At 57.7% G+C, this 13669-nt stretch overlaps 2 protein-coding genes across 4 annotated transcripts; one reads left to right on the forward strand and one right to left on the reverse strand.

Annotated features, from left to right (window-relative positions):
• Positions 1–1023: 1023 nt before the first annotated feature.
• Positions 1024–6093, forward strand: PLSCR3 (phospholipid scramblase 3). Of its 3 annotated transcripts, XM_012457471.2 has the most exons (8): positions 1024–1068; positions 1400–1454; positions 1719–1954; positions 2069–2111; positions 2214–2434; positions 2635–2796; positions 5054–5215; positions 5410–6093. In XM_012457471.2, the coding sequence occupies exons 2-8, from the start codon at positions 1448–1450 to the stop codon at positions 5464–5466; spliced, it is 888 nt and encodes a 295-aa protein (XP_012312894.1). In that variant the 5' UTR covers positions 1024–1068; positions 1400–1447; the 3' UTR covers positions 5467–6093. The 3 variants fall into 3 exon arrangements, with proteins under 3 accessions (XP_012312894.1, XP_064234444.1, XP_064234443.1); XM_064378374.1 differs by lacking the exons at positions 1024–1068; positions 1400–1454; positions 1719–1954; positions 2214–2434 and having other exon boundaries at positions 2093–2111; XM_064378373.1 differs by lacking the exons at positions 1024–1068; positions 1400–1454; positions 1719–1954; positions 2069–2111; positions 2214–2434 and adding an exon at positions 2112–2185.
• TNK1 (tyrosine kinase non receptor 1) lies at positions 6037–13194 on the reverse strand. The gene is made up of 12 exons (XM_012457472.2): positions 12644–13194; positions 12414–12484; positions 12118–12309; positions 11869–12024; positions 11481–11764; positions 10980–11250; positions 9413–9507; positions 8913–9077; positions 8608–8687; positions 7704–8002; positions 7526–7621; positions 6037–6847 (listed from the first exon to the last, which is right to left on the reverse strand). Exons 1-12 carry the CDS (start codon positions 12804–12806, stop codon positions 6734–6736), a joined length of 1986 nt encoding a protein of 661 aa, XP_012312895.1. The 5' UTR covers positions 12807–13194; the 3' UTR covers positions 6037–6733.
• Between the last annotated feature and the right edge of the window lie 475 nt (positions 13195–13669).

The following is a 13669-nucleotide window of genomic DNA, read 5'->3' on the forward strand; positions in this document are numbered from 1 at the left end:
ACCTCTGCCTCCTGGGTTCAAGTGATTCTCCTGCCTCAGCCTCCCGAGTAGCTGGGATTACAGGCATGCGCCATGATGCCCGGCTAATTTTGTATTTTTAGTAGAGACGGGATTTATCCGTGTTGATCAGGCTGGTCTCAAACTCCAGACCTCAGGTGATCTGCCTGCCTGGGCCTCCCAAAGTGCTGGGATTACAGGCATGAGCCACTGCGTTCTGTCACGATCTTTCTAAAACACACATGACCTTCTCTGTCCCAAAAATGTCCCGGTGGGCTTCTTGCTGCCCGTGGGGCCAAATCCCAGCTTCCACATGGCCCCCCGTGTCTGTGGACTGCACTCCCTCTCTCAACTCATCTCTTGCCCAAGGCCAGGACTGGCCCTGGCTCAGGATCCAGTCGAAGAGACTCGTCTCGGGGTTCTTTTCTGACCGCGCTTCCTTTTCTGGTCCCCTGGGCGCCCTGAACACGCTCACTGACATCGTTTGGCGGCCTGTCACCCGCGTGGCTGGGGCACCTGCAGAAAGTGCTGTCGCTGAGAGGCGCCTGTGTGGGTCACTGCTGCGCCAGGGAGGGAAGAGGCCGAGGTCGCCCCTAGGAGGCAGAAGGGGAGCCAGGAGCCAGTTCTGGAAGCCAAGGAGTGAGAGTGAAGGGTGTTTCGCTGCGTCAGCGTGGCCCGACCGCCCTTGGGAGGAGGAGCCCAGGGGCCAGCGAGGCGCGGGCCACCCTCGCCTCCCACCAAGGGCGCTGAGCACGCAAGCCCGCCGGCCCGGCGGGGTTAGCGGGGCCCCGGCCGAGCCGCCGCCCTCTGCAGGCGCTCCTACCCTCCCGGCTTCTGCAGTCCGAGCGGAAGGGGCGGGAACGCCGGCGACTGCCGAGGAACGAAGCACAAGCTCGGCTTCCCTGGGCAGCTGACGGCCTCCTTCCTCTCGACGCAGACGCGCTGCCCAGGAGAGGGCGGGCCCGGCGGGTCGCGGGGCGGGGCCGGGGTCCGAACCCGGGCCCGCCTCCGCCTCCGCCAGCGCTGGTGAGTCGCCGAGTGCTAGGCACCGGGCTGTTCTGGGGGCTCCAGGTGAGCGGGGACACAGAGGGATCAGAGAGACCGTCCTCGAGGTGGGGCTGTCGGTCTGATCGCGGGTCCATCTGTCCTGCCGTCCGCCCACAGCCGCCTCCGCAGAATGGGAGAACAAAGGGAGGGGGCGGTTCTGGGGCCCCTAGGGAATCCAGGGTCCCAGGTACCCAGCCCCGGCCACTGACACTTTGGGTTTCTCCCCGAGTCTGAGGTGCCGCCCTAGAGATCCTGGGCCGGCGCCGGGCGCAGCTGCCTCTCCGCGTTTGCCTGTCCGTCTTTGTGTCTGTTTCTGTGTCTGTCTGGCTGTCTCAGAGTTTGCCTTCGCTTCCAGAACTAAGCCACCCAGACACCAACATCCCGAAACCCCCAACCTTCTCCCATGGCAGGTAAGTGCGCGCAAGACCAGGGGTCTCCGTTATCCCTCCACGGACTTGGGAGCCGGGTGCGAACACATCCTCCCGGAATGTGCTCGGACTGGCTGCATGGGGCCCCTCCCTTCCTTCCGGGGAACCTCCACCCTGCTCCCCTGCCCCATTTTCTCTGCCTCTTCCCACCACGTTTTCCCCGAGCATCGGGGCCCATGGGCTGAAGAATAAGGCGATGAGGCCTCGGAGCCCTTTCTGATCTATCCTGCCCCCACCCCTTTACAGGCTACTTGCCCCCCAAAGGCTACGCCCCTTCGCCCCCACCTCCCTACCCTGTGACCACTGGGTACCCAGAGCCGGCGCTACATCCTGGGCCCGGGCAGGCGCCAGTGCCCGCCCAGGTACCTGCCCCAGCTCCCGGCTTCGCCCTCTTCCCCTCGCCCGGCCCCGTGGCCTCGGGATCTGCTGCCCCCTTCTTGCCAGTGCCAGGGGTGCCTTCTGGCCTCGAATTCCTGGTGCAGGTGAGTGGGAGGGAGCGACTGAGGGAGGGAGCGAGGGAGGGAAGGATGATGACTGGGAGGGGACCTGGGCGTCCAGATGGGCCGGCTGATGTGCGAACCGCCCTTCTCTCCCAGATTGATCAGATTTTGATTCATCAGAAGGCTGAGCGAGTGGAAAGTAAGTGGAAGGAGTAGGAGGTTGGACCTCGTGATGGTGGCCGGGATGGTGGGCTCCTGGGCGCGCGAGGCTCTGTAAGTCTTCCCGTGTCACCCCTGGCAGCGTTCCTAGGCTGGGAGACCTGTAACCGGTATGAACTGCGCTCTGGGGCCGGGCAGCCCCTGGGTCAGGCGGCCGAGGAGAGCAACTGCTGCGCCCGTCTGTGCTGTGGCGCCCGCCGGCCGCTGCGTGTCCGCCTGGCGGACTCCGGGGACCGCGAGGTGCTGCGTTTGCTCCGCCCGCTGCACTGTGGCTGCAGCTGCTGCCCCTGTGGCCTCCAGGAGGTGGGCGGGAGGGATGGGGCCCGGAGGGCGGGCCTTGGTGGGGCGGGCCAATGATGAGATCTGCCTGAGATAAGACCTGGCTCAGGTGGGAGTGGGCAGGTGGGGATGGGACGTTGAGTGAGAGGGCCAAGTAGACAGATGATAGAGCTGGATGATAGAGACCCTGCCTCAACAGTGATCCTGTCTGCTTCCCACCCTAGATGGAAGTCCAGGCTCCACCAGGCACCACTATCGGCCACGTGGTACAGACCTGGCATCCCTTCCTCCCCAAGTTCTCCATCCAGGATGCCGATCGCCAGACAGTCTTGCGAGTGGTGGGGCCCTGCTGGACCTGTGGCTGTGGCACAGACACCAACTTTGAGGTATCAGGGATACCTAGAGATTCTTGGGAGCTTCATAAACCAAGATGACACCTCCATGAGGCAGGATGGTTAACACTAAGGTCAAGACCCTGAGCTCATCAATCCAAATCCACTGTCACTCCTACCACATTTCCAGCATTCCTCCATTTGGAAATAGGATGGCCCCGTGCTATAAAAATCCCCCTTTTATAAGCATAACAAGGAGGATTTCATCTTAAGGAGCAATGCTGATTATTACACATGGCCCTGAGATGAGCGGGAAAAAAATCTAATGCCAGCCTGGATTTAGGGTGAAGGATGATTAAGTCTGCATGGGCTGGGCCCATGTGGCTGCTGTGCATGAGTTTGTGAGCCCAGGCCCTGGAGCAAGCATGTTTTTTTTTTTTTTTTAGACAGAGTTTCATTCTCGTTGCCCAGGCTGGAGTACAATCGGGCAATATTGGCTCACTGCAACCTCCGCTTCCTGGGTTCAAGTGATTCTCCTGCCTCAGCCTCCTGAGTAGCTGGGATTACAGGCACCTGCCACCATGCCCAACTAATTTTTGTATTTTTAGTCTCGAACTCCTGACCTCAGGTGATCCACCCACCTCGGCCTCCCAAAGTGCTAGGAGGCATGAGCCACAACGCCCAGCCACAAGCACAGTTTTAACATGTTAACATCCTGTGGTTTGCCCTGCTGGAGTAGAATCCAAATGGCCCTTCCATTCTGAAATCCAGGTCTGTCCTTCTCACTATGCATCCCTGTCACCAACCTGGAACTGGAGATCCCAAGTGGTGAGAATTTCAGAGTGAGGCCTTGGGAAGCACTTTGGATTCTAGAAGACAGAGGCACTCCACAGACCCTTGAGTTCTTTTTCTTTTTTTTGAGATGGAGTCTCGCTCTGTCACCCAGGCTAGAGTGCACTGGCACAATCTTGGCTCACTGCAATCTCCGCCTCCCAGGTTCAAGCAATTCTCCTGCCTCAACCTCCCAAGTAGCTGGGATTATAGGTGTGCACCACCATGCCTGGCTAATTTTTTTTTTTTTTTAGTAGAGACAGGGTTTCACCATGCTGGCCAGGCTGGTCTCGAACTCCTGACCTCGTGATCTGCCCATCTCTGCCTCCCAAAGTGCTGGGATTACAGGCATGAGCCACTGTGCCTGGCCTGACCCTTGAGTTCTTTAAAGGATACTTCCTTGTGCAGGCAAGGGAGAAACAACAGGTATAATCTCGTAGACTTTCCAATGCTTCTAATGAGGTAACTAACTAAGGCTACTTTGAAAAAATGAGTCACTTTGGTAGCCAAAGGGAGATTCTGTGATGGGAACCAGTTGGGAATAAGAACTAATAACTGCGTGATCTCTGGGTGGGAATTTATAGGCTGTAGGGTTCTCATAGGGTCAGTGTCCCTTTCACATAATTATAAACGGTCCATACTTGCGGCTGTACCCTTAGGACCGTGGCAGGAAATGCCCCAGAGCTATAGGACAGTGCGGGAAGGAGATGGCAATGACACAAAAGGAAATCGCTCCAGTTGTAATCACTGGAGAATGAGCACCGGAAAAGGACCAGGAAGTAATGGGCAGTAACTACCCACATCGGCAGGGCCTGTTGCTGTGTGGCTTAAAGAATCCAGTGGAAATTGTAGTCCTCAAAGGCTACTGACTGCTGCCCCTCCCCACAGTAGAGAGGCATGTATCCCCTCTAGATGAGGCTTTCATGTAGTGCTGGACAAGGCCCTCCCCTACTTTGCAGATTAGAGAGAAGGCACTCTTTGGGATAGACACAGCCTTCTAGGAGCCTTCTTGGCTGGTGAAGTACAGCCAGGATTCAGGTAGCTTTCCTTGCCCTTTTGGCCAGGGTACTTTGTGCAGGACACAAACTGTGCCAATTGTGGGTGGCAGGGGCATTGGGAACCAAAGCAGTTAGCAAACAGCTACACCCTAAGGGGGTTGGATGAGATCATGCTTCCATTTCTCCCACCACTGATATTCAGTTAGGTCATGCATCACCTTTGGATAGCAGCAGATCTGAGTCTGAATCCTGATTTTGGTTAGAGACTTACAGCGTGATCTAGAGTGCCTCAGTTTCCCCAGCTGTCATACTCGGTGATGGGAACCAGTTGGGAAAGCGATCACTGGGTGACCTCTAGAAGGGAAGATTCACTGAGTGTAGAGCCTGCAAATTCATACATGCGACTGTGGGAGTGAGACCAGAGGCAGGTGAGACTGGCTGCCTACTCCCCAGTTGGCTCATTCCTCCCTCCCCACTGACAGGTGAAGACACGGGATGAATCCCGAAGTGTGGGCCGCATCAGCAAGCAGTGGGGGGGCCTGGTCCGAGAAGCCCTCACAGATGCGGATGACTTTGGCCTACAGTTCCCACTGGACTTGGATGTGAGGGTGAAGGCTGTGCTGCTGGGAGCCACATTCCTCATTGTGAGTTGGCTGCCCCTGCCCCCACCTCCTGCCTGTCCTTTGCCATCACTTGAAGCTTTATGCATTTCCTGGCCTCTTGCTAGGGGAAGGTCAGGGATAGATGTTGGAGGGGGGTTGAGGTTCCAGAGCTGACCTGTCACAGCCAAGCTGGGCTGGCCCTGCTGGATCTCCTGTTGACAGTGGCCTCCTCTTAGGACTACATGTTCTTCGAGAAGCGAGGAGGCGCTGGGCCATCTGCCGTCACCAGTTAGAGGCCACCATGGTGTGAGGAGACCATCGCCTCAGCCAGAACTCCAGATGGTCGCCTGCCCTGGCCCTCCTCTGGGCAGCCCCTTTCCTCCATGTACACTGCAGGGGACAGAAGGTGGCCCCCATCCCTACCCTACTCCCTGGCCTCCTGCCCCTGTGGTCCCCAAGGAGGGGCAGCCCTTCTCCTGCTACCTCCCACCACTGTCCCAGCAGTCCCTCGGCGCACAGGCATAACAGCTGTCAAACTTTCCCTACGTACTCCCTCCCACCCCCTTTCAGGGCCTCTGCTCCAAAGGAGGCCTCTGGAACCCAGGACTCTGGGGTATTATAAGAGGGCTGGGGTGGGGAAGGGCAAGCTGCACCAAAGACGGTGGACATAGCCACCCCACCCCCGCATCTGCTCAGCCAATTAGTTCAGCCTCAGACCATGGCACTTGATGGGGTCTCCACCTCCCCAACAATAGCTGCAGGGGGACCCCAGTGCCAACTTCCTTCCCACTAGGGCCCTGCCCTCAGCTGGTGCTTACTGCTCTTCCTGTGCCTTATTTAACCGCCCTTCCTTCCCTTGCCCTAGGAAAAAGTCTGCATCTTTATATGTTACATTCATATAAACTTTGTAACTTTTTGGACATTGGAAGATGTATGTAATAGGGGAGGGTAGAAGGAGTTGGTGCCAGGAAAAACAAAGGGGAATGTGAGGGCTGGGGCAGGGGCTGGCCCATCTCATGATCCATAGTACCAGCATCAAATGTCCTTGAGCGCAAGAGAGCAGTCGTCATCACCCCTCATGGCCCTGGACCAAACGAAGAGAGTTTCGGCCTCATACCCCAAGTCAATATGGCAGCTTCCATCATCCAATATGGCTGCCCCGCAGTCTAGTGCGGTAACTGATGGCAGTTCAGGATGGCTGTTCGCATGGTCCCGTGTGGCCCCTTGATCATCCTCTCTAGAGAGTAGAAGCTTCCTCTAGATATGACGTATAGCAGCTCTTTTCCTCCAAGTTGTCCTCTTGTTTGAGAATGCAGTGGTCAGGCTAGACCCTTCTTGGCCCAGCCAAAGCCTTCAGAGGCCAAGGAGCATGGGAGGGAGGAGACATTTCCCAATGACCAACCCTGGGCTCCTCCCACACGTGCCTATAGCAGGTAGGACCTCCCCAGGTGGAAAGTCTACCCCCATCAGGACCTTGTTCTGGTTCTGCTTGGTCCCACGTGGCCAGGCCCTCAGGGGCCTAGGCTTTTCATGCTGGTGTTCATGCCCACAGAAGCAAGCTCAGGGCCTGGCCAGGACGTAGCGACTGGCAGCTGAGAGGTCCCACTGGTAATGCTCTAGGATGCGCCGGCAGTCAGCCCTGGACCGGCTACTCAGGTGGAAGAGCTGGTCTACCTGTGGAAGCAGGAGGGTGGGCTGCAGCTGACTGCCAGGTGGCAGGGGCAGGAGAGAAGGGACCCCAAGAGAAGGGGCTGGCTTTTTTTTTTTGGAAACGGAGTTTCGCTCTTGTTACCCAGGCTGGAGTGCAATGGCATGATCTCGGCTCACTGCAACCTCCGCCTCCTGGGTTCAGGCAATTCTCCTGCCTCAGCCTCCTGAGTAGCTGGGATTACAGGCACGCGCCACCATGCCCAGCTAATTTTTTTTATTTTTAGTAGAGATGGGGTTTCACCATGTTAACCAGGATGGTCTCGATCTCTTGACCTCGTGATCTACCTGCCTCGGCCTCCCAAAGTGCTGGGATTACAGGCATGAGCCACTGCGCCCAGCTGGCTTTTTTTTTTTTTTAAGACTCAGTTTCAGTCTTGTCTGCCAGGGTGGAGTGCAATGGTGCGATCTGGACTCACTGCAACCTCCACCTCCCAGGTTCAAGCAACTCTCCTGCCTCAGCCTCCTGAGTAGCTGGGATTACAGGTGACTGGCTAATTTTTTGTATTTTCAGTAGAGACAGGGTTTCACCATATTGGCCAGGCTGATCTTGAAATCCTGACTCAGGTGATCCGCCTGCCTAGGCCTCCCAAAGTGCTGGGATTACAGGCATGAGCCACCACTCCTAGCCAGGGCTGGCTTTACCTTGAGGTTCTGGATGGCTGAAACCACATCTCCCCCGGTGGCTCCCAGTGCTGCCTGGCACTCCTGGTGGGTGACTCCATGCACACTCAGTTCCACCTGTGACAGACAAGGCCTCACTCAGGCCCCTGCCCCTGCCTGTAGCCCCTTCTGGACACCAGCCATTTCAGTGAGATCTCACCTCCATAATCTTCCTCTGCAACTCAGGATCGGGCAAGAGGCCTCCAGAGAGGACAGCGGCTTTGCTAGCTCCAGGAGCTCCCATGGGGTGATTGTGTGGGGGTTTTCTTCTGGGCCAGGGAAGCCGCTCCCTAGGGGGCTGGCTGGGCTGAGGAGAGCTAGAGGATAAAGGTGGGCGTGGAGGCAGGCCTGGGGGTCCCTGGGGTACAGCTCTGGCTTGTCGAATTTCAGGGGGGCTTGAACCACCCCCTGTGGGGCGAGGACCCAGGGACAGAACTGACTCCAGACTCCTGGAAATGCCTGCACGGTTGAGAAAGAAACAACTTGATCTCGGCTTGCTGCAGCCTCTGCCTCCCGGGCTCAAGTGATCCTCCCACCTCAGCCTCCTGAGTAGCTAGGTCCACAGGTGCCTGCCACCACACCTGGCTAATTTTTGTATTTTTGTAGAGACGGGGTTTCGCCATGTTGCCCAGGGTAGTCTCAAACTCCTGGACTCAAGCCATCCGCCCACCTTGGCCTCCCAAAGTGCTGGGATTACAGGCATGAGCTGCCACGCCCAGCCCACTCTCTGTCTACATCTGTGCTGGGCTGGATGGCTTCGCAAGCATTTGCAGATGAGCTAGCCAGCCCTGTCCTTGGGTGGTTCATGTGTCAGGTAGGACAATAGGACAGAGGTACAAATGGACACCAAGGCCTAGGCTGAGGGCCCAGAGTGTGGAGGTGTTCTTCAGTAGGAAAAGCAAGAGGGCTTCCTATCTTTGAAGATTTCAGTCCACCTAGGATGCCAGCAGACAGAATTCAGAGGAAGGAAATAATAGATGCAAAGGCACGGATTCAGGGCAGGGGGTCAGAACTGAAGGGCTGGTTTGAGCTCCTCAGAGACCCTGGAGTCCCACCACACCCACCTTTCATCCTCTCAAGGGGTGCATTTCTTCTCTGGCCCCGTGCTAGAGGCACATCCCAAAGATTTGACTTCTTTCTGTCTCTGTCGGAGAGAGATCCAGTTCTTCCTCCACACCAACTGTCCCCATCCCACAGATCAATCCCTTCCCCCCACCAAAAAAACTCATGGGGGAACCCAGGAGACCCAGGGCCCAGGGAGGCTGCAGCTTCACTCTGGTCCTGTTCCCAAGCTTCCCTTCCAGAGAAGTCCCTAGACTTTGTCAGTTCTCCCAGCCCACCCCTGTCCCCCACCCTTTCAGGTCCTCACCCATCTATGCTTCCTGAGTGTTGATCTCCCCGGGCAGGGGTGCTTCTGTGGACTGGACGGGTGGCTGGCAAGCCCCCTGCATCTGCCAGAGTCACTGCAGAGGCTGGGAAGCTGCCCACTTTGAAGGTGCGACCATTCTGGCCCTTCCAGATTGTGGAGTCAGGGCTGTGGAAAGAGGAGCTGGTAAATAGGATGGGAACAGGGGCAGGAGTTAGGGCTGAACCCTGGCCCACATTCAGCTCACTAGGCTATGTGCCTTGGAGCTGCGTCTGCCTGGAGGAAGGGAAGCCTTTTCCCTAATGCGATAGGGCTCTATGGGCCAGCAGTGGCTCCAGCAGGGAGGCCAGGACCATGCTGGAGCATTCAGGGCCCAGTGGGGAGAGGAGAAGAGACAGAAGATCAGGGTTCAAGGAGCTGGAGAGAAGCAGAGATGGGATCGGGAATCAGGAAGGTTGGGAGGGTATCCTCCTGGGGATGCTTGGGAGGCATGGGGCTGTCACCTGCCCTCGATGACTGTGATGGGGTCACCAGGCTCCATCCTCAGGGCGCCTGGCTCTGTGACATCCCTCACACAGCATCCTTCTGAAGGCCAGGCCTGTGGAGACAGGAGGAAAGGGTGGCTGGGCTTGTGGCCTGAGTCAGAAAGGTAATAATGGGAGCAGGAATAAAGAAGAGCCCCGCTCTGTATGTCGCCTGTGCTGGGCCCAGGGTGGGACTCTCCCTGTCCCCCAGTTGTAATTCAATGAGGGAGGCAGACCTGGATCCCATGACAAACAGGTCAGGGCTCAGGGAGCAAGAGAGGAGGGCCCTGGCTCTACCTAGCGGGACTGACAGGAGCGTTACCCTGTACTGTGCTTTCACTCCACATCCAAGCCCGTCAGATTCCTCCCAAGCCCCTTGGGGAAATTTCCACTCCCCTGCAGCCCCACTGCCTCTACCCTCATCCAGACCTCCTCATCTTGCTGTGCTTCACAGCCACTGTTGCCTACCTGGTCTCCCATCCTCATCATCAGCCCTCTAATCCATTCCTGCACCACCCAGAGTGTTGTAATCAGCAGAGCGGCTTGTCACTGCCCTGCTCAGTAGGCTTCCATGGCTCCCAAATGCCTTCAGAGTAAAGACTAAACTTTAGCAGTAGAGTGTAGCAACTTAGGGAACAGCTCTGAAGTCAAATCGACGGGCTCAAATCCCAACTCCTCCATGTATTGTGTGACTTTAGGCAAGTCGCTTAAACAGTCAGTGCCTCAACTGCCCATCAGTAACATGGAGATAATAATAATTACCTCATCCAGGCCGGGCACAGTAGCTCATGCCTGTAATCCCAACACTTTGGGAGGCTGGGGCGGGTGGATCATTTGAGGTCAGGAGTTCGAGACCAGCCTGGCCAACATGGTGAAACCCCATCTCTACTAAAAATACAAAAATTAGCTGGGTGTGGTGGCAGGTGCCTGTAGTCCCAGCTACTCAGGAGGCTGAGGCAGGAGAATCGCTTGAACCCAGGAGGTGGAGGTTGCAGTGAGCTGAGATCCCACCACTGCACTTCAGCTAGGGTGACAAAGTGAGACTCTGTCTCAGTAATAATAATAATAACCTCATCCAGTGGTTGAGGAAACTAAATGAGTGAATCTGCATAGCGCCCACGTAGAGCACACAGTGCAGCGTCTGCAAAGGTCAATTGCTCTATACGTTAACTTAACACACCTTGCAAAGCCCTCCATGACACAGCTCCTGCTCACTCTGTGGCCTCGTTACTTCTATTTCCCCCTCCCATGCGGAACGTTTCTCTTCCTCTGCCTGTCAACACCCACTGCAACTGACTGCTGTCTCCTCTATGGCCCTTTTCTGGCCCAGACACAGACCCCAGCCTTTCAGCCTCCATCTGTGTAGCCTCAAGCTGCCTCCCTAGGATTCTGAGCTCCCTGCAAGTAGGGACTGCATCTGTTTTGCTCAGAGCTGAGTCCCAGAGCCCAGCACAGGCATCTGGTTACATCAGTCTTTGCATGATACTCTGGAAGGGCGAATAGAGGGAAGAGAGACTGTGTATCTGGTGAGGGAGGGGGTCCCCACCTCTTGCAGCAGGCCTTCCAGGTGGGTAAAGCTAGGCCGGTCAGCAGGGTGGGGGGCCCAGCAGCGCAAGGCAAGGGAGTAGAGGGTCCTGGAGCAGAGGGGGGGCCTAGGCAGCCGGGCTCTGTCCTCCAGCCGCTGCAGGATAAGGTACGGTGGGACCCCGGCCCAGGGTTCCTCGCCCCCGGAGAACATCTCCCACAGCGTCACCCCAAACATCCATACGTCCGAGGCAGATGAGAAGGCGCCGTGGCGCAGGCTCTCTGGGGCACACCTGCAGAAGGAAGTGGAGCTGAAGGGGGCCGGACACGTGCTCCTTGGCGCTCATCTTCCACGGAGCACCCCAGAGTGCTCCCATCGTCCACGGAAGTCCCCCTTTCCAAAGAGGATAACCCCTCTTGTCCCAGCCTGCCTCAGAAGCCGGGACCCCTCCGATCTCCCTCGGCTGCTGCCCTCCCCATCCGCCCTGCTGGGAGCCCGACCACCCCCGCGGCCCGCGCTCACCAGGCGTAGGGGATGGGGCGGGGCCCGCCCATGACGTAGCGGCCCCGGGCGCCGCTCAGAGGCCGCACCAGCCCGAAGTCCGCCACCTTGATGGTGCGCGCCGATGTCAGCAGCAGGTTGCGCGTAGCGAGGTCTCGGTGCACCAGCCCGCGGGCCCCCAGGTAGGCCATGGCCCCCGCCAGCTGCCGCAGGAAGAGGAAGAGCAGGGCCACAGGCAGTGGGGGTGTCGGGGCCGGGGCCGTTAGGCGCGCGTGCAGGGAGCCCAGTGGCGCCAGCTCCATCACCTGCGGGAGGGAGCACCGTGCCGCGTCAGCCGGACCCACAGGACTCTGGCCGCCCACGCTCGTGCCGCACGGCTCTCGGGGAAGCAGCGGCTGGACTTGCTCACCATCTGCAGAGGCTGGCCCAGTACCAGGCCGTGCAGACGCAGCACGTGCGGGTGCTCCAAGTTCATCATGACCGATACCTCTCGCAGGAAGTCCCCCAGCTCTGTGCCCACCGGGCCTTCAGGACCTACCCGGAGGGACTTGACAGCCACTGGGACCTGGAGGTGGGGGGGAAGCGCCTTCAGACATTGTGGGCATGAAGAACAGAGGGGGCAGCTGGCCTGGATGACTCAGGCTCCCCGGACACTCACACTCTTGCCGCTGGGCAGCGTCCACAGCCCTCGGTGCACCACCCCAAAGCAGCCGGAGCCCAGCAGCTCCCTTCTGCACACAGCACCCTCTGGGATCAGACACTTGAGTCCCCCCTCTGGCTCAGGGAGGTGCGGTGGGCCCTGCGTGGGCAGAGTGGGCTCCTTGTGCTCAGGGGCAAAACCTCCAAGGATCTGAAACAGGGGTGGGAAGTCTGGTATATAGAGCCCTGCATCCCCTCCCTGCCCCTCAAGCCCCCCCATTCCCAGGCCCCGGCTGCCCCACCCACAACACACACCTTGTAGACCCAGTTCTTAGACCTAGGCCCGGATCGTAGCCTCTTTAGAGCTTCTGACAGTCTGCGCTGGGCTGTGGGAGGCCAGAATCAGGGCTGGGGTGGAGGTGGGGGTGGGGAACAGTGCAAAGAGATTTATAGGGAAGAAAAGGGCTGGGAGAGGGTTGTGGTGGGGGGAGGCAACTGATAGGCTGTGGACAGAGAGAACAGGGCCTGGGGCAGGGGTCGCTCACCAGGCCGGCCCATGCCAATGCTGTCCAGGTCCTCAGGCTTGACAAAGTCGAAGTGCTCTGGCCGAGTGACATTAAGCTCCTCAAGGATGGGCCAGTAAAACTGGGCCAGCTGGATGTCCCGGAGCAGCTTTAGTAGCCACAGGGAGCCAGCCTCAGGAAGCATGTCTGGAGGAGGAGTCCCTAAGGATAGCAGCACTCTCCTTCAGCTGTTCCACCCAAGGTAGGCCCTAGAGAGACCAGGTCTCCAACTCCACCTGCAAGTCAGAAACACTCAGGTACAGAGGTAGGGACACAGCAGAAACAGCCAGGATCCCTGCCACTCACACACACAAACCCCAGGTAGAATGTTCCCCATGCCCACAGCATCCGGGTACTCTGTCTCCTCACCGCTGAGTAACCTGTCCTGCTCACACCTGCAATTTTAGTACACTGCCTGCTCCCACTACAGACTCCAGGTATGTTCCCCTCCTGACTCGGAGATAGCATGGCACATCACACACCCAGAAATACTGCTCTTTTAGACCTGAACTACACAGTGGCACACACTCATATACACCTGAGACACCTCCCTTCCTCCAACATGAGACGTGTTTGCCTACCACACACACTGGAGATGCCCAGATATGCCAACTATACTGTACCTCCGACGTGTAGGTAGAGCATGTACACACATGAAGGTACATTGCCTCCCACACACGGCCACACACACACATATTGAGACCTACAGATATGCTGCAAAACACTCCAAAGACTACACATACATGTCCACTTAATGCTGAGGCATTCCAGCATGCAGCCACGAAACGCCCAGGCTGACTGCCACACACGGTGCACATCCATGTCCTTCCATGAGATGTTCCTTGTACATCCTTGTCACATGCATAGGACACGGCAGTTCACAGCCTCCGAACACCTAGATACACCGCCCCACTTGGCTAAAACATGAAGGTCCACATGAACACAACACATAAGACGTCGAGGTAGAGCGGGCACACATACCTGAGCTCTGGGGGCATAGGGCTCCCT

This window comes from Aotus nancymaae, unplaced genomic scaffold (genome assembly GCF_030222135.1).
Source record: "Aotus nancymaae isolate 86718 unplaced genomic scaffold, 86718_ANA_hifiasm-v0.15.2.pri h1tg000018l, whole genome shotgun sequence".
Lineage (NCBI taxonomy): Eukaryota > Metazoa > Chordata > Mammalia > Primates > Aotidae > Aotus > Aotus nancymaae.